Here is a 19,454-nt window from a genome sequence, read left to right as displayed (position 1 = left end):
ATGGATGTGACCAAATGTTGTTTATTTGATACACTGAGAGTAGAAAATATTAGGAACACCTTCCTCAAATTGCGTTGCACCCCCATTTGCCCTCAGAACAGCCTCAAGTCGTCAGGGCATGGACTCTACAAGGTGTTGAAAGCATTCCACAGGGATGCTGGCCCATGTTGACGCCAATGCTTCCCACTGTTTCAAGTTGGCTGGATGTCCTTTGGGTGGTGGACGATTCTTGATACACACGGAAACTGTTGGGCATGAAAAACCCAGCAGGGTTGCAGTTCTTAACACACTCAAACGGCTGTGCTTGGCACCTACTGCCATACCCCATTCAAAGGCACTTAAATATTTTGTCTTGCCCATTCACTCTCTGAATGGTACAAATACACAATCCATGCCTCAATTGTCTTAAGGCTTAAAAATCCTTCTTTAATTAACATCTATCCTCTCCTTCATCTACACAGATTGAAGTGGATTTAAACAAGTGACATCAATAAGGGATTAAAGCTTTCACCTGGTCAGTCTATGTCATTGAATGAGCAGGTGTTCCTAATGTTTTGTCCACCCAGTGTATATTTCAGGATGTTGTGTGTCCCTGGAAATAATCAGAATTCATGTAAATATTACAGTTTTGTTTTTTAATAATTTTAAGCATATTTTAACATATGCTAAACACCTAACAAACACTTTTAACATAGGCCAGGCCCTGTTGTTACCTAATATCCCAGTGATAATGGCTTGCATTACGCATGGGAAGAAAACACTTCAATATGTACAACTTGACATTGGCTCAACCATTGGCTCAACTTACTCCGTGGTCATTGGCTCAACTTACCCCAAGGCAAACATTCTGACTATATTAGCCCACACAGCTACAAGGATGCACTTTCATGTTAGGTTTAGGACCTCATATTGAAGGTTATAGATACTCCAACGGAAGTATAGAACAATATTAAAATGTTCTACTTTGGTTTAGATACAAGCATCACGAAACCTCTAACACAATAAATGTTCTTGACTTGGTGAAAATTATTTTTGGGGACCTAACCTGCTTACCACTTTTTCCATGTGGTTTCTTCCTTCACATTTGCCATGAAATGATGACCTCTGCCTAAATATTTGGTAAAATAATAGATTTTGTGTATGGTTTCCTAAAAACAAGGGGGCTTAATGTACCCTTTTTCCTTGTAATAGGCTATGAAGTAAAACTTCCAGGTTTCAAACTATTAAGTAGGCCTACAGTATATGTTTTCAACATGCAGACTGCCTCCTGCTCAGACTGCAAGGTAGCTGATGATAGCCTACCATATGCCTGCACTCAAATGGCAGTTGCTTAATATTAAGAGGAGTTGAGAAATAAATAGCCTCTTTTTAACAGTGGATATATGTTGCATGTAGAAATGTTGCGCAATGAGTGGGCTTATCAGAACACATGTTTGACCCTCAACACGGGGACCCCTCAAGGGTGCGTTCTTAGTCCCCTCCTGTACTTCCTGTTCATCCACGACTGCGTGGCCAAGCACGACTCCAACACCATTGTGAAGTTTGCTGACAACACAACAGTGGTAGGCCTGATCACCGGCAATGATGAGAGCCTATAGGGAGGAGGTCAGAGACCTGACTCTTTCCCCCTCAGGAGACTGAAAATATTTGTCATGGGTCCCCAGATCTTCAAAAGGTTTTACAGCCTCACCATGGCAACCATGGCAACCATGACAACTGCTCGGCATCTGACTGTAAGGTGCTACCGAAGATAGTGTGTATCGCCCAGTACATCACTGGGATCAAGCTTCCTGCTATCCAGAGCCTATAAACTAGGCGGTGTCAGAGGAAGGCCCCAAAAATGGTCAAAGACTCCAGTCACCCAAGTCATAAACTGTTCTCTCTGCTATCGCATGGAAAGCGGTACCGGAGCGCCAAGTCTAGGTCCAAAAAGCTCCTTAAAACCTCTTAGGGATAGGGGGTGGTATTTTCACGTCCGGATGAAAAGCACGCCCAAAGTAAACTGCCTGCTACTCAGGCCCAGAAGATAGGACATGCATATAATTGGTAGATTTCGATAGAAAACCCTCTAAAGTTTCTAAAACTGTTAAAACGATGTCTGTGATAATAACAGAACTTATTTGGCAGGGAAAACCCAGAGGGCAAACCATCCAGGATTTTTTTTTTGAGGTGACAGTGTTTTCAATGAGGTTTCTATTTGGATCTAGATTTCTAAGGCACTTGCTTGCAGTTCCTATCGCTTCCACTGGATGTCAACAGTCTTTAGAAATTGGTTGATGTTTTTCCTTTGAGAAATGAAGAAGTAGGGCTGTTCAGAACGAGGGTCGAGTCTAGTATACTGTTGTGGTTGGGGCGCATGACCTGAAAGCTCGCTCCACTTTGTTTTTATCCGCTATTGAAGGCAGTTTATCCCATCTTAAATTGTATCTATTATTTACGCTAAAAAATACCGAAAGTTGTATTAGGAAAGTTGTATGAAATGTTTGGATCAAGATTACAGGTAACTTATTAGATATTTTGTAGTCATGTTGCTTGAGTTGGAACTGGTGTTTGGAACTGAGTCAAACGCACCAAATACATTTTGGAGCTATAACGGCGGAATTTATCGAACAAAAGGACCATTTATGATGTTTATGGGACATATTGGAGTGCCAACAGAAGAAGATCTTCAAAGGTAAGGCATGAATTATATCGTTATTTCTGAGTTTTGTGTCGCTCCTGGCAGGTTGAATTATGATTGTCATGTGTTTGTTTGATCGGGTGCTGTCCTCAGATAATAGCATGGTTTGCTTTCGCCGTAAAGCCTTTTTGAAAACTGACACAGTGGCTAGATTAGCAAGAAGTTAAGCTTTAATTTGGTGTTTTGCACTTGTGAATGTATGAAAGTTACATTTTTCAAATATTATTTTTGAATTTTGCGCTATGCCATTTCACCGGATGTTATCGAAACGTTCCGCAAGCGGAACCCCTAGCCATAAAAAGTCAGCTTCTACCCCCAAGCAATAATACTGCTGAAAAATTAATCAAAATGGCCACCTGGACTATTTACATTGACATTTGTTTTTACACTGCTGCTACTTGCTGTTTATTATCTATGCATAGTCACTTTACCCCTACCTACATGTACAAATTACCTCGACTAACCTGTACCCCCGCATATTAACTCGGTACCGGTACCCCCTGTATATAACCTCGGTACTGTTATTTTAATGTTCTACTTTTTATATATTTTTTTTTACTTTAGTTTATTTTATAACCCTCTTTCTTGAACTGCATTGTTGGTGTTGTGTTTGTAAGTAAGCATTTCATGGTAAAGTCTACACCTGTTGTTTTCGGCGCATGTCACAAATAAAATTTGATTTGATTTGATGTGCTGTGAGAGTGATCTGTCACTGCGCAACACGTGATATTCCGCTCAAACTGGGCTCTGTATGAAAATACACACAAGCCGATTTGATTCCCTATAGACTGATGAGCATGACTGGTCACATTTATTTTTAGCGGCTGAATGCCTAACATCCTAATTTGCAATTTGCATTTATGATAGGCCCGATCAGCAATTCATTTGGTCAGACGGGCCCCTCGAGAACGCCCCGCCCCCTCTGTGCTGAGTCTAACTCCATGCCTGGGAACAAGACAGTACAACGTGTCAGATGTCTACAGTAGATACTTGTTCTGTAATTAGCCTACATGATAATTATCTCTCTACAAACTGCCAAACCAGGTCAAGCCATTTCTCAACTATTTTGAGATAAAAACCTTACAAAAAAGTTATAAAGAATGGATTAACAATAGGCAAAATAGTGTAAATGCAGTTGAAAAACATATTCAGGCTATTACTCAACCCACTTGATGAGTAAGTAGGTTTTTCAACTACATTTACACTGAACAAACACAATTCTGACTTTCACCTGTTATTTTCCAACAAATCAATCAAATCAAAAGGCTAAGCAAGTGAAATAACTGCCAAACCTATCTTTACTATAAAAACATATAGCAAACTGTTATGTGATGAAGATTTCCCCCTGAGATAGTTAGTCTCAGTCTCCTAGTATGTAAACACATTATGTAAATTCATACATACTGTATCTTTGTCATTCTACTCACTTGAAATTTGCCATGAAAAATTACATCCTTTAAGAAGTGCCTGGGCTTCCTAGGTGTAGCCTCTGCGTCATGAAGCAGTGAAGTCCCTGAGCTCTCTGGTGTTTCTCCAGCCATCTTCCCATCACTAGGCGAGTGCTGCCACATACTACTGCTATCAAACACAGCTCTTTCTCTCTTTCTCTCTCTCGCTCTCTCTGTCACCGTCCACAGCGTTGAAACAAGCCCAAAGTCTCCCTGCTACAAGACCTAGTACTTGTTACTTGAGAAGAGTCTGAGAGTCTGAGATGCCAAGTAGCTAATATTAGACTTGATCTGAATGCGACAAGGTGCCCTCTCATTTCCCAATCTCTCATTACATATCATAGGTATAAGAGATATTCCCATCTTCTTCTGGGTCTGCTAGTCATTCCGAGGTCAAGGTTAAGCTGCGTTACATTTCATTAGAATGTAAACATTGGCCCAACCAATACAAACATTCCCCTGAGAGGGCCCTCAGTGAGAGATTGTGTCATCGCAACACAGCGAAGGTGTACCACTTCAGATGTGGCACTGGATACGCGCTGTTGAACAAGGGGGATTAAACACTTCTAATGCTGTGTATATTCACAAGATTAGTTAGAGTAATAGAACCATCTACACAAAATATTACAGTGATTAACAATGTCAATTGGTACTTGTTGTCACGACTCCTACCGAAGGTGGCTCCCCTTCCCGTTCAGGTGGCACTCGGCGGTCGTCGTCACCGGCCTACTAGCTGCCACTGATTCTTTCCTCCCCCTCCTTGTCTGTTTATTGGTTACACCTGTTGTTTATTTGGTGATTAGTTGGGCTTTATTAGCCAGCCGGCCCGCCTGCTCTTTGTGCAGGATTGTTTGTGTGACTAGTGTGCACGTTAGAAGTTAACGTGTTTTCGTGTTTGTGGAAAAATCTTTTTGCTGGACTGTTTTAGTCCCCGTGTTTGGGGCATTTGTTTTTGTGTGCGCCCTGTGTTTTCGTGGGGTGGCTTATGTTCGCCTTTTGTGCATTAAATAGCACTACCCTGAACTCTCTGCTTCCTGTGCCTGACTTCGCACCCACTACACCCAGATCCTTACACTTGTGTTATCAAGTGACATTTTAAGTAAATTCCAACAGGTGGGGGGGACGGCCCCCACAATAAGTAGGAGTTGATTGATGCTCAATGATAAATTCAAATCTTCCTACCATCACATCTAAGCCAATATGACACCAATGTCAATGGTGTCATATTGTTTAACTCCAATAACTCCTTTATTGGAGTAACACAACACACTCCCTGCATCTGGTCATGATACGTTCAGCTGGTACCAAGAACCATATACAGGATTTTTCGTTAGGAAAAAATTCAATGTCTTGCAACCACCTAGCTCAAATTCTTGGCGTATGATTAAAACGAGATTATAGCATCCATACGGTGACCATTGGACTTACCATTTGTCGGACTGAATACGTTTGTAGGTAGAACAGTTTTGATTAAATGTATAATTTATCGCTCTCATGTGCCCATAGAGAATCAGCGTTGCGCTAACTTTTTGTAGCATTTCTGTCAATGCTAACATATTTTTCAGCCTAATCTCAGAGTTCTTAAACCCAGTCCAAAGTACTTAAGTTGCTGCGCATCTGGTAGCTAGCTAGTAGAAGGCTTACTCTCAAGAACCCAAGGCAACCAAAGGCATTTTGTCTTATCCCAAGGTTTTCAGCCATGTGAACTACAATGTTTTTAAAAACTTGTATAAATTAACAAAACATGAAAAGCTGAAATATCTTGAGTCAAAAAGTATTCGACCCCTTTGTTATGGCAAGCCTAAATAAGTTCAGGAGTAAAACTCTGCCTAACAAGTCAAATAATAAGTTTCATGGACTGACTCTGTGTGCAATAATAGTGTTCAACATGATTTTTGTATGACTACCTCATCTCTATACCCCACACTTACAGACCAAATATCTATAAGGTCCCTCAGTCGAGCAATGAATTTCAAACACAGATTCAACCACAAGACCAGGGAGGTTTTCTAATGCCACACAGAGAAGGGCACGTACTGGTAGATTCATTTTTTTTTAAAGCAGACATTAAACATTCCTTTGAACATGGTTAAGTCATTAATTACACTTTGGATGGTGTATTAATACACCCAGTCACTACAAAGATGCAGGCATCTTTCCTAACTAAGTTGCCGGAGACGAAGGAAACCACACAGGGAATTCACCATGAGGCCAATGGTGACTTTAAAAGTTACACAGTTTAATGGCTGTGATAGGAGAAAACTGAGGATGGATCAACAACATCGTAGTTACTCCACAATACTGCATCATGTTATGGGTATGTTATGGGTATGATTGTCATCGGCAAGGACAAGGGAGTTTTTTTTAGGATAAAAAGAAATGGAACAGAGCTAAGCACAGGCAAAATCCTAGAGGAAAACCTGCTTCAGTCTGCTTTCCAACAGACCCCCGGGAGACAAATTCACCTTTCAGCAGGACAATAATCTAAAACACAAAGCCAAATATACACTGGAGTTGCTTACCAAGATGACATTGAATGTTCCTGAGTGGCATAGTTACAGTTTAGATTCAAATCAGCTTGAAAATCTATGGCAACACTTGAAAATGGTTGTCTAGCAATGATCAACAACCAATTTCACAAAGCTTGAAGAAGTTAAAAAATAATAATGTGCAAATATTGTACAATCCAGCTCTGCAAAGCTCTTAGAGAGTATCCAGAAAGACTCACAGCTGTCAAAGGTGATTATAACATGTATTTACTCAGGGGTGTGAATACTTATGTTAACAAGATATATCTGTATTCCATTTTCAATACATTTGCAAACATTCTAAAAACATGTTTTCACTTTGTCATTATGGGCTATTGTGTGTAGATGGGTGAGGGTAAAAATAGATTTAATCTATTTTGATTTCAGGCTGTAACACAACAAAATATGGAATAAGTCAAAAGGGATAAGAACACTTTCTGAATGCACTGTAAACATAAATTATTGATCATTTTAATCATATTAAAGAATCAAAACGTACTGTAACAATAAACATAGTACGCAAAGGAAAATAAACAAAAAGTAGTGAGCCTCCACCCCCAACCCTCCACCTCATTCCCCTAACCCCACCCATCCAACATGTCTCCATCCAACCACCCAACTCCCGCCCCACCACGTCTTTCACCACTTCCCACCCCCCTAGCAACCAGGGCTCATTGTCAGTTACCCCCCCCCCCCTCCCGCCACACCGAAAACCCTCCCCATGTCCCCAAAAACAAAGAAAATAACAAATATATGTGACAGTTTGCACACACCTACTCATTCAAGGGTTTTTCTTTATTTTTTACTATTAAATACATTGTAGAATAATAATGAAGACATCAACACTATGAAATAACACATATGGAATCATGAAGCAACCAACAAAAATATATATATTTTAGAGTATGGTTAGGGATGCCGTCTGGGCCGGCATGCCACCCACAGTCCTTGGTAGCAGGCCCTGTCGGTGGCACTGTGTTATCCTCAAAGTGGGCGAAGAAGTTGTTTAGCTTGTCCGGAAGCAAGACGTTGGTGTCCGCGACGTGTCTGGTTTTCCCTTTGTAATCTGTGTTTGTCTGTAGACCCTGCCACATGTCTTGTGTCTGAGCCATTGCATTGCACTTTGTCTCTGTACTGATGTTTTGCCTGTTTGATTGGTTTACGGAGGGAATAACTACACTGTTTCTATTTGGCCATATTCCCAATTACGTTGCCATGGTTAAATGAGGTGGTTTGCGCTTTCAGTTTTGCGTGAATGCTGCCATCTATCCACGGTTTCTGGTTTGGGTAGGTTTTACAAGTCACAGTGGGTACAACATCTCCTATACACTTGCTGATGAACTTTACAAGGGGTGTAGAGCCTAACTGGCGCATATAAGCAGCGCATGAGTTTCAAGTGCACCTTTATAATAAAAGCATTACATGCATAATCGCACTTGCGGTCACTTTTGATAATGGTGTTTTCCACTAATGGAACATTCGGGCTTATAGCCTACTACCATGAGTGCATTGCTGCGCTTATAATGTGAATAAATAGCCTAATAGTTTATCAACATATTTCAAGCTAAACGTTCTGATCTGTTGCGTCAGCCACATTGGGAAAAAATGTTTTTTGATGCTAGTGGTTGTATTCATTTAGGATCAATTGCATCCCACAACTGTCCCAGACTATGTCTGGAATATTTATTTCTCACACAGAATAGAGTAGGTGAACTTTTGTACTATGGGAGATAGTAGATTGACATAGGCTAGTGCTGTTGCTGTTTGTTATCTTCAATATGCAATTGGAATCGGAATTGGATAAGGACGCGAGCAGTTGCGTCCCCGATGTGTCTGTCTTCACTTATAGCCACGTGACAAAGAGCCATGTGAGTCAGAGAAGCTTCGGATTGCACAGCACACTCAGGAAGAAGGGCACAATGCAGAACTTCGGGCCGCAAAAGGCATGGATTTTTTTAGGGTGCATTAAGGTCACAAAGGGATGCCATCGTGAAATTTGAGGCATTATCAAGTGCTTGTCAAATTGTGAATGAGAGACTATTGGAGTGTCAAAGCAGAGCTCATGTCTCATGTCAAGCAACCTTTTTCAAATCATCATTAGTCGCATCATGCAGCCTTACAGTGTTTTAAAAATCAAAACAGAAAGCCCAATGTTTGTAGAACACCTAAAGTTACATTAATAACTCTAAATTAAGCAAATAGGAGTAGCTATTTCTTTGTTAACCACTTGCAATCCAAGATGGCGTATCAGTGCAAACGTGTTTTGTTCGTCCTCTCATGTACTTTTGTATTTTCTTGTATATATTTCAATATTAATTCAATTATACCTTCCAGTAATCTGCCTCACCCAATGTGATACGGAACCGCTATTATTTTACATTTTTAGACCTCATAGCAAGAACCACCTCCGCTGTACCCGCACCCCACCATACACCTGTCTGCACATTATGCCCTGAATCTATTCTACCACGCCCAGAAATCTGCACCTTTTATTATTTGTCCCCAACGCTCTAGGCGACCAGTTTTGATAGCCTTTAGCCGTACCCTCATCCAACTCCTCCTCTGTTCCTCGGGTGATGTGGAGGTAAACCCAGGCCCTGCGTGTCCCCACGCACCCTCATTTGTTGACTTCTGTGACCGAAAAAGCCTTGGTTTCATGCATGTCAACATCAGAAGCCTCCTCCCTAAGTTTGTTTTACTCACTGCTTTAGCACACTCCGCCAACCCTAATGTCCTTGCCGTGTCTGAATCCTGGCTTAGGAAAAATCCTGGCCACCAAGAATCTTGGCCACCAAAAATTCTGAGATTTCCATACCCAACAACAACATTTTCCATACCCAACAACAGTTGCGATCTAATGCAGCGATAGCCTGCAAAGTTCTGTCATACTTTCCAGGTCTATACCCAAACAGTTCAAACTTCTAATTTTAAAAATTAATCTCTCCAGAAATAAGTCTCTCACTGTTGCCGCCTGCTATCGACCCTCCTCCGCTCCCAGCTGTGCCCTGGACACCATTTGTGAATTGTTCGCCCCCCATCTAGCTTCAGAGTTCGTTCTGTTAGGTGACCTAAACTGGGAAATGCTTAACACCCGGCAGTTCTACATTCTAAGCTAGATGCCCTCAATCTCACACAAATCATCAAGGAACCCAACAGGTACAACCCTAAATCCGTAAACATGGGCACCCTCATATACATTATCCTGACCAACTTGCCCTCCAAATACACCTCCGCTGTTTTCAATCAGGATCTCAGCGATCACTGCCTCATTGCCTGTATCCGCTATGGGTCCGCGGTCAAACGACCACCCCTCATCACTGTCAAAAGCTCCCTAAAACACTTCTGCATGCAGGCTTTTCTAATCGACCTGGCCCGGGTATCCTGGAAGGATACTGACATCATCCCATCAGTCGAGGATGCCTGGTCATTCTTTAAAAGTAATTTCCTCACCATCTTAGATAAGCATGCCCCGTTCAAAAAATGCAGAACTAAGAACAGATATAGCCCTTGGTTCAATCCAGACGTGACTGCCCTTGACCAGCACAAAAACATCCTGTGGTGGTCTGCAATAGCATCGAATAGTCCCTGCGATATGCAACTGTTCAGGGAAGTCAGGAACCAATACACGCAGTCAGAAAAGGCTAGCTTTTTCAAGCAGAAATTTGCATACTGTAGTTCTAACTCCAAAAGGTTTTGGGACACTGTAAAGTCCATGGAGAATAAGAGCACCTCCTCCCAGCTGCCCACTGCACTGAGGCTACGTAACACGGTCACCACCGATAAATCCATGATAATCAAAATTATCAATAAGCATCCTGGCTACTCCAACCCCGGCCATCAGCTCCCCCCCCCCCCCCCCCCCCCCCCCCCCCCCCCCCCCCCCGCAGCTACTCGCCCAAGCCTCTCCACCTTCTCCTTAACCCAAATCCAGATAGCAGATGTTCTGAAAGAGCTGCAAACCTGGACCCGTACAAATCAGCTGGGCTAGACAATCTGAACCCTCTCTTTCTAAAACTATCCACCGCCATTGTTGCAACCCCTATTACCAGCCTGTTCAACCTCTCTTTCGTATCGTCCGAGATCCCTAAAGATTGGAAAGCTGCCGCGGTCATCCCCCTCTTCAAAGGGGGTGACACCCTAGACCCAAACTGTTGCAGACCTATATCCATCCTGCCATGTCTATCTAAAGTCTTCGAAAGCCAAGTTAATAAACAGATCACTGACCATTTAGAATCACATCGTACTTTCACCACTGTGCAATCCAGCTTCCGAGCCGGTCACGGGGCACCTCAGCCAAGCTCAAGGTACGAAACGATATCATAACCACCATTGAAAAAAGACAGTACTGTGCAGCCGTCTTCATCGACCTGGCCAAGGCTTTCGACTCTGTCAATCACCGTATGTATTCTTATCGGCAGACTCAATTGCCTTGGTTTTTCTAATGACTCCTCGCCTGGTTCACCAACTACTTTACAGATAGAGTTCAGTGTGTCAAATCGGGGGGCATGTTGTCCGGACCTCTGGCAGTCTCTATGGGGGTACCACAGGGTTAAATTCTCGGGCCGACTCTTTTCTCTGTATATATCACTGATGTCACTCTTGCTGCGGGCGATTCCCTGATCCACCTCTACGCAGACGACACCGTTCTGTATACTTCTGGCCCTTCCTTAGACACTGTGCTAACTAACCTCCAAACGAGCTTCAATGCCATACAACACTCTTTCTGTGGCCTTCAACTGCTCTTAAACGCTAGTAAAACCAAATGCATGCTTTTCAACTGTTCGCTGCCCGCACCCGCCCGCCCGGCTAGCATCACCACCCTGGACGGTTCCGACCTAGAATATATGGACAACTATAAATACCTAGGTGTCTGGTTAGACTGTAAACTCTCCTTCCAGATTCATATTAAACATCTCCAAAATCAAATCTAGAATCGGCTTTCTATTTCACAACAAAGCCTCCTTCACTCACCCCGCCAAACTTACCCTAGTAAAACTGACTGTCCTACCGATCCTCGACTTCGGGCATGTCATCTACAAAATAGCTTCCAATACTCTACTCAGCAAACTGGATGCAGTCTACCACAGTGCCATCCGTTTTATCACCAAATCACCTTATACCACCCACCACTGCGACCTGTATGCTCTAGTCGGTTGGCCCTCGCTACGTACTCTTCGCCAGACCCACTGGCTCTAGGTCATTTATACGTCTATGCTAGGTAAAGCTCCGCCTTATCTCAATTCACTGATCACGATAACAACACTCAGCCGTAGCACACGTTCCAGCAGGTACGCCCAGCCAGTCCAGGAGTTTTGTTTTTTTGTTTTGTTGGTGACGTCGGGGTGGATCCTGCGCCGATGGAACCGGGGTTGCCTAAGCCAGCCCATCGGGCTTTCACACCCTGGCTGGCTCGAGAGGTTTTCCTGGCTCGGCGCTTTCCCATCCCACGTCACACTCCACTGGATCATCGGGCTCCCCTTCTGCTGTGGGATCAACAGGCTCTCATTGCCTCAGCCGGATCGTCAGGCTCTCATGCCTTGGCCGGCTCGCCAGGCTCGCCCGATTTGGTTCGATGGGTTTTCACGCCCCAACCGGCTTGCCCAGCGCTCATGTCTCGGCCGGTTCGCCCCGGTTTCGGGTGGCGTCCCAAGACGGAAGGGTACTGTCATGTCTGCTCCCACTCTTCCCTTCCCCTGGCGCTTGAGGGTGCCAGATTACCCTGCATCACAAGCTCCTGCAATCATCACTAACACCTGCCCTCCCTTGTCACTCGTTTCAGCGTTATTGGACTCACCTGAACTCACTCATCACCTGTTATTTCCTCCCCTATACAGTATTTGTCAGTTCCCCAGCTCTTTTCCCCGCTGCTGAATTGTATTATTTTTGTCTTTTGAATTTGTTTTATATAGAAAAAATAGGCCATGCTCATAATTTTTTTAAATCCTCCCTCATCTTAAATTGCACCGACCGACACTGCTCTGAAGAATATGAATTGGGCTTTTTGAGAAGGTTTGAATCCTAAGCAACTTGCCTACACAATGTTTGAAGTACAATAGATGAAGACAGCTACTGTAACAGGTCAAAGCTGTGTGGTGGAAATCTTTGGTAGAGCATGGGTAAAGTAGTCAATGTGATGCTTGTGAATGTCCTTACTTTTTCAGTTTCAGACCAATGCCCACCTCTCACTCAAAACATGTTTTTGTTTGTTTCTAATTTAACCTTTATTTTGACAGGGAGTCATGCTGAGACCGATAATATTTTACAGGTGAGCCCTGTTATTACAAAAACCAATTAAGGTTAGTAATAGAAGATAGTCAACAAATGTAAAACTATATTTGTGAACTACTAGTTAATAGCCACAACAACAAAAAAATCTTGGACAGAATCTTAAAATGTTGTGACATTGCATAACTCTGAAAAATAGTCTCCAGGGACAGTTTATTTTTAGCTACTAAAAAAGTAAAACAAATACACAACTAACTAATAAACATAACAAGAGCAGCCTTGTAAACCAGCGAGTGGTCCCAGAGGAAAACATGTCTCAGTCTGCTCCACACAGGAAGCTGAGGCAAAGTTCACTTCTCACAGGTCTAGGGAACATAAGGATGTGGTCAGATCACCCCAATGCTTAGTGTTACTGTATACAGCTAGCCTAGGACACTCCTATTTATTTTCCCAGGTACGTTGACTGAGAACACATTCTCATTTACAGCAACGACCTGGAGAATAGTTACAGTGGAGAGGAGGGGGGGATGAATGAGCCAATTGTAAACTGGGGATGATTCGGTGGCCATGATGGTATGAAGGCCAGATTAGGAATTTAACCAGGACATCAGGGTTAACACACCTATTCTTACGAAAAGTGCCATGGGATCTTTAGTGACCACAGAGAGTCAGGACACCCGTTTAATGTCTCATCCAAAAGACAGCACCCTACACAGGGCAATGTCCCCAATCACTTCCCTGGGGCATTGGGATATTTTTTTAGACCAGAGGAAAGGGTGCCTCCTACTGGCCCTCCAACATCACAGCATCTGGTCACCCATCCATGGACTGGCCAGGACCAACCCTACTTTGCGTCAGAAGCGAGCCAGCAGTGGGAGGCAGGGTGTTATGCTGCTGGCAATGACCCAAGTGCTGTATACAGCTAGGAAAGTCCTTACAGCTAGCCTAGGACATTACTGTATACAGCTAGCCTATGACATTACTGTATACAGCTATCATAGGACGTAACTGATGACCGTTTTTTGTAATCAGATTACATGTAGCATGTAATCAGTTACTCCCCAATCCTGCTAATACATTTTCTCAATAATGACCGTAAAATGTCTAGCAAACCACCTGTAGGCCAAACAACTAATTAACTTAGCCAGCATTTCCCAATAGGCTTGTCACAGAACTGTCCCATGTCTACATCAACACAAAATATCCAACACCTAGTAGACATTGTTTCATGTTATCAGTCAGTCAAGAGTTATACACTTGTCACAGTGCGGTGTGTTACGAATGCAGACAGAGTAGAGAAATAGAGTACCAGTCAAAAGTTTGTGATTGGAAGACATACTGTATGTAGTGATGCATATAATCCTTCAGAACAACATATAGGCCTTCAGCTATTTTTCTTGCCTGTCCTTAATATGTGCGAACAGGCATATGCCAGCACATGCCATATCACATGTCACTAGACATTTAAAATACCAGTCAAAAGTTTGGACACAACTACTCATTCAATGGTTTTTCTTTATTTTCGTGATACCCAGCTTCTGGATATCACGACAGCGATCACTCACCTCGGATTAGACAAAGAGCTTCTGGATATCAGGACAGCGATCACTCACCTCGGATTAAACAAAGAGCTTCTGGATATCAGGACAGCGATCACTCACCTCGGATTAGACAAAGGGCTTCTGGATATCAGGACAGCGATACCTCACCTCGGATTAGACAAAGAGTTTCTGGATATCAGGACAGCGATCACACACCTCGGATTAGACAAAGAGCTTCTGGATATCAGGACAGCAATCACTCACCTTGGATTAGACAAAGAGCTTCTGGATATCAGGACAGCGATCACTCACCTCAGATTAGACTAAGAGCTTCTGGATATCACGACAGCGATCACTCACCTCAGATTAGACAAAGAGCTTCTGGATATCACGACAGCGATCACTCACCTCAGATTGGACGAAGAGCTTCTGGATATCAGGACAGAGATCACTCACCTCGGATTAGACTAAGAGCTTCTGGATATCAGGACAGCGATCACTCACCTCGGATAAGACAAAGAGCTTCTGGATATCACGACAGCGATCACTCACCTCGGATAAGACAAAGAGCTTCTGGATATCACGACAGCGATCACTCACCTCGGATTAGACAAAGAGCTTCTGGATATCACGACAGCGATCACTCACCTCGGATTAGACAAAGAGCTTCTGGATATCACGACAGCGATCACTCACCTCGGATTAGACAAAGAGCTTCTGGATATCACGACAGCGATCACTCACCTCGGATTAGACAAAGAGCTTCTGGATATCAGGACAGCGATCACTCACCTCGGATTAGACAAAGGGCTTCTGGATATCAGGACAGCGATACCTCACCTCGGATTAGACAAAGAGCTTCTGGATATCAGGACAGCGATCACACACCATGGATTAGACAAAGAGCTTCTGGATATCAGGACAGCGATCACTCACCTCGGATTAGACAAAGAGCTTCTGGATATCAGGACAGCGATCACTCACCTCAGATTAGACGAAGAGCTTCTGGATATCAGGACAGCAATCCCTCACCTCGGATTAGACTGAGAGCTTCTGGATATCACGACAGCGATCACTCACCTCGGATTAGACTAAGAGCTTCTGGATATCACGACAGCGATCACTCACCTCGGATTAGACTAAGAGTTTCTGGATATCACGACAGCGATCACTCACCTCGGATTAGACTAAGAGCTTCTGGATATCACGACAGCGATCACTCACCTCGGATTAGACTAAGAGCTTCTGGATATCACGACAGCGATCACTCACCTCGGATTAGACAAAGAGCTTCTGGATATCACGACACCGATCACTCACCTCGGATTAGACTAAGATTTTTTCAACAACAACAACAACAAACAGGACCCACACGATATTCTCCAAACACCCCGCAGGGTAGACATGTCAATTATTCACATAAGGAAGCGATGCAGAGGAAGAAGAGCCGGATGCCTCGTCCGGATCTGCAGAAGGCGAGTAGAAAGCTGCCATTGCCGTCAATATTACTCGCCAATGTGCAATCATTCGACAATAAATTAGAAGGGGTACGATCACAAATATCCTACCAAAGGGACATCCAAAACTGTAATATCCTATGTTTCACGGAATCGTGGCTGAATGACGACATGGATATTCAGCTAGCGGGATACACGCTAAACCGGTAGGATAGAACAGCACACTCTGGTAAGACGAGAAGGGGCGGTCTGTGCATATTTGTAAACAACAGCTGGTGCACGAAATCTAAGTAAGTCTCTAGATTTTCCTCGCTTGAAGTAGAGTATATTGTGATAAATTGCAGGCCACACTACTTGCCCAGAGAGTTCTCAGCTATACTTTTTGTGGCTGTTTATTTACCACCACAATCAGATGCGGGCACTAAGACCGCACTCAGTCAGCTGTATAAGGACATAAGCAAACAGGAAACCACTCACCCAGAGGCGGCGCTCCTAGTAGCCGGAGACTTTAATGCAGGGAAACTTAAACCAGTTCTATCAACATGTTAAATGTGCAACCAGAGGGAAACAAATTCTAGATCAACTGTACTCCAAACACAGAGACGCATACAAAGCTCTCCCTCGCCTTCAATTTGTTAAATACAACCACAACTCTATCTTCCTGATTCCTGCTTACAAGCAAAAATTAAAGCAGGAAGCACCAGTGACTTGGTCTATAAAAAATATGGTCAGATGAAGCAGATGCTAAACTACAGGACAGTTTTGTTATCACAGACTGGAACATGTTCCGTGATTCTTCCGATGGCATTGAGGAATACACCACATCAGTCACTGTCTTTATCAATAAGTGCATTGAGGACATCGTTCCCACAGTGACCGCACATACCCCAACCAGAACCCATGGATTACAGGCAACATTCGCACTGAGCTAAAGGGTAGAGCTGCCGCTTTCAGGGTGCTGGACTCTAACCTGGAAGCTTACAATAAATCCCTCTATGACCTGCGACGAACCACCATAGTCCCTGTGCCCAAGAACACAAAGGCAAACTGCCTAAATGACTAAAGACCTGTAGCACTCATGTTTGTAGCCATGAAGTGCTTTGAAAGGCTGGTAATGGCTCACATCAACACCATTATCCCAGAAACCCTGGATCCACTCCAATTTCATTACCGCCCCAAACAGATCCACAGATGATGCAATCTCTATTGCACTCCACACTGCCCTTTCCCACCTGGACAAAAGGAACACCTATGTGAAAATGCTATTCATTGACTACAGCTCAGCGTTCAACACCATAGTACCCTCAAAGCTCATCACTAAGCTAAGGAACCTGGGACTAAACACCTCTCTCTTCAATTGGATCCTGGACTTCCTGACGGGTTGCCCGCAGGTGGTGAGGGTAGGTAGCAACACATCTGCCACGCTGATCCTCAACACTGGAGCTCCCCAGGGGTGCGTGCTCAGTCCCCTCCTGTTCTCCCTGTTTACCCACGACTGCATGGCCAGGCACGAGTCCAACACCATCATTAAGTTTGCAGACAAATAAACTTTGATTTGATTTGAGATTATCCATGCATGTGTGGTTCCCACCGTGAAGCATGGAGGAGGAGGTGTGATGGTGTGGGGGTGCTTTGCTGGTGACACTGTCAGTAATTTATTTAGAATTCAAGGCACACTGAACCAGCATGGTTACCAAAGCATTCTGCAGCGATACGCCAACCCATCTAGTTTACTCTTAGTGGAACTATCATTTGTTTTTCAACAGGACAATGACTCAACACACCTCCAGGCTATGTAAGGGGCATTTGACCAAGCAAGAAGAAGAGTGATGGAGTGCTGCATCAGAAGACCTGGCCTCCACAATCACCTGACCACAACCCATTATGGAGATGGTTTGGGATGAGTTGGACGTAGAGTGAAGGAAAAGCTGACAACAAGTACTCAGCATATGTGGGATCTCCGTCAAGATTGTTGGGAAAGCATTTCAGGTGAAGCTGGTTGAGAGAATGCCAAGAGTGTGGAAAGCTGTCATCAAGGCAAAGGGTGGCTACTTTAAAGAATATAAAATATTTAAAAAATGTAAATTTGTTTAACACTTTTAGGTTACAACATGATTCCATATGTGTTATTACAGAATTGTGATGTCTTCACTATTATTCTACAATGTATTTAATAGTAAAAAGAAAGAAAAACCCTTGAATGAGTAGGTGTGTCCAAACTTTTGACTGGTACTGTATGTAGATCACGGGAACAGTTCTTTAGCTAAGACAGCTGAGACAGAATTTATTTCCTAGATCAGTACTCCTACTCTGACGCTTGATACATACGGCCCCAGAGCAAAAGGAAACAAACAATGAGGTATCTCCACTGTGATGTAAACTTGTGAACGGGCACACTAATCAATTATAATATACAGTTGAAGTCGGAAGTTTACATACACTTAGGTCAGTCATTAAAACTTGTTTTTCAACCACTCCACAAATGTCTTGTTAACAAACTATAGTTTTGGCAAGTCAGTTAGGACATCTACTTTGTGCATGACACAAGTGATTTTTCCAACAATTGTTTAAAGACAGATTATTTAACTTATAATTCACTTCATCACAATTCCAGTGGGTCAGAAGTTTACATACATGAAGTTGACTGTGCCTATAAACAGCTTGGAGAATTACAGAAAATTATGTAATGGCTTTAGAAGGCTAATTAACATCATTTGAGTCAATTGGAGGTGTACCTGCGGATGTATTTCAAGGCCTACCTTCAAACTCAGTGCCTCTTTGCTTGACATCATGGGAAAATCAAACGAAATCAGCCAAGACCTCAGAAAATAAATTGTAGACCTCAACAAGTCTTGTTCATCCTTGGGAGCAATTTCCCAAATGCCTGAAGGTACCACGTTCATCTATACAAGCAATAGTATGCATGTATATACACCATGGGACCACGCAGCCGTCATATCACTCAGGAAGGAGATGCCTTCTGTCTCCTAGAGATGAACGTACTTTGGTGCGAAAAGTGCAAATCAATCCCAGAACAACAGCAAAGGACCTTGTGAAGATGCTGGAGGAAACAGGTACAAAAGTATCTATATCCACAGTAAAACAGGTCCTATATGGACATAACCTGAAAGGCCGCTCAGCAAGGATGAAGCCACTGCTCCAAAACCGCCATAAAAAAGCCAGAATACAGTTTGCAACTGCACATGGGGACGAAGATTGTACTTTTTGGAGAAATGTTCTCTGGTCTGATGAAACAAAAATAAAACTGTTTGGCCATAATGACCATCGTTATGTTTGGAGGAAAAAGGGGGAGGCTTGCAAGCCGAAGAACACCATCCCAATCGTGAAGCACGGGGGTGGCAGCATCATGTTGTGGGGGTGCTTTGCTGCAGGATGGACTGGTGCACTTCACAAAATAGATGGCATCATGAGGAAAGGAAAATTACGTAGATATATAAGCAACATCTCAAGACAAAATAAATAAAAAATCAGTCAGAAAGTTAAATATTGGACGGAAATGGGTCTTCCAAATGGACAATGACCCCAAGCATACTTCCAAAGTTGTGGCAAAATGG

At 43.2% G+C, this 19,454-nt stretch overlaps 1 protein-coding gene across 6 annotated transcripts in view; it reads right to left on the bottom strand.

Moving 5' to 3' along the window:
• The window catches only part of LOC139375378 (anoctamin-1-like), a 105,328-nt gene that overhangs the window by 71,374 nt on the left and 14,500 nt on the right, over nt 1–19,454 (bottom strand). The window contains exon 1 of one of the 6 annotated variants that reach the window (XM_071117132.1): nt 4,108–4,335. The exons of 4 other annotated variants lie outside the window; for them this stretch is intronic. In XM_071117132.1, the coding sequence (XP_070973233.1) occupies nt 4,108–4,251 (144 nt within the window). In that variant the 5' untranslated portion in view covers nt 4,252–4,335. Of the gene's footprint in view, nt 1–4,107; nt 4,336–19,454 lie in introns of those variants that run through there. One more of the 6 variants, XM_071117105.1, reaches the window with a different exon arrangement.

This window comes from Oncorhynchus clarkii, chromosome 2 (genome assembly GCF_045791955.1).
Source record: "Oncorhynchus clarkii lewisi isolate Uvic-CL-2024 chromosome 2, UVic_Ocla_1.0, whole genome shotgun sequence".
NCBI classification, from domain to species: Eukaryota; Metazoa; Chordata; class Actinopteri; order Salmoniformes; family Salmonidae; genus Oncorhynchus; species Oncorhynchus clarkii.
The sequence above is the reverse complement of the archived record's forward strand: the minus strand, read 5'-3'. Positions and strand labels throughout refer to the sequence as shown.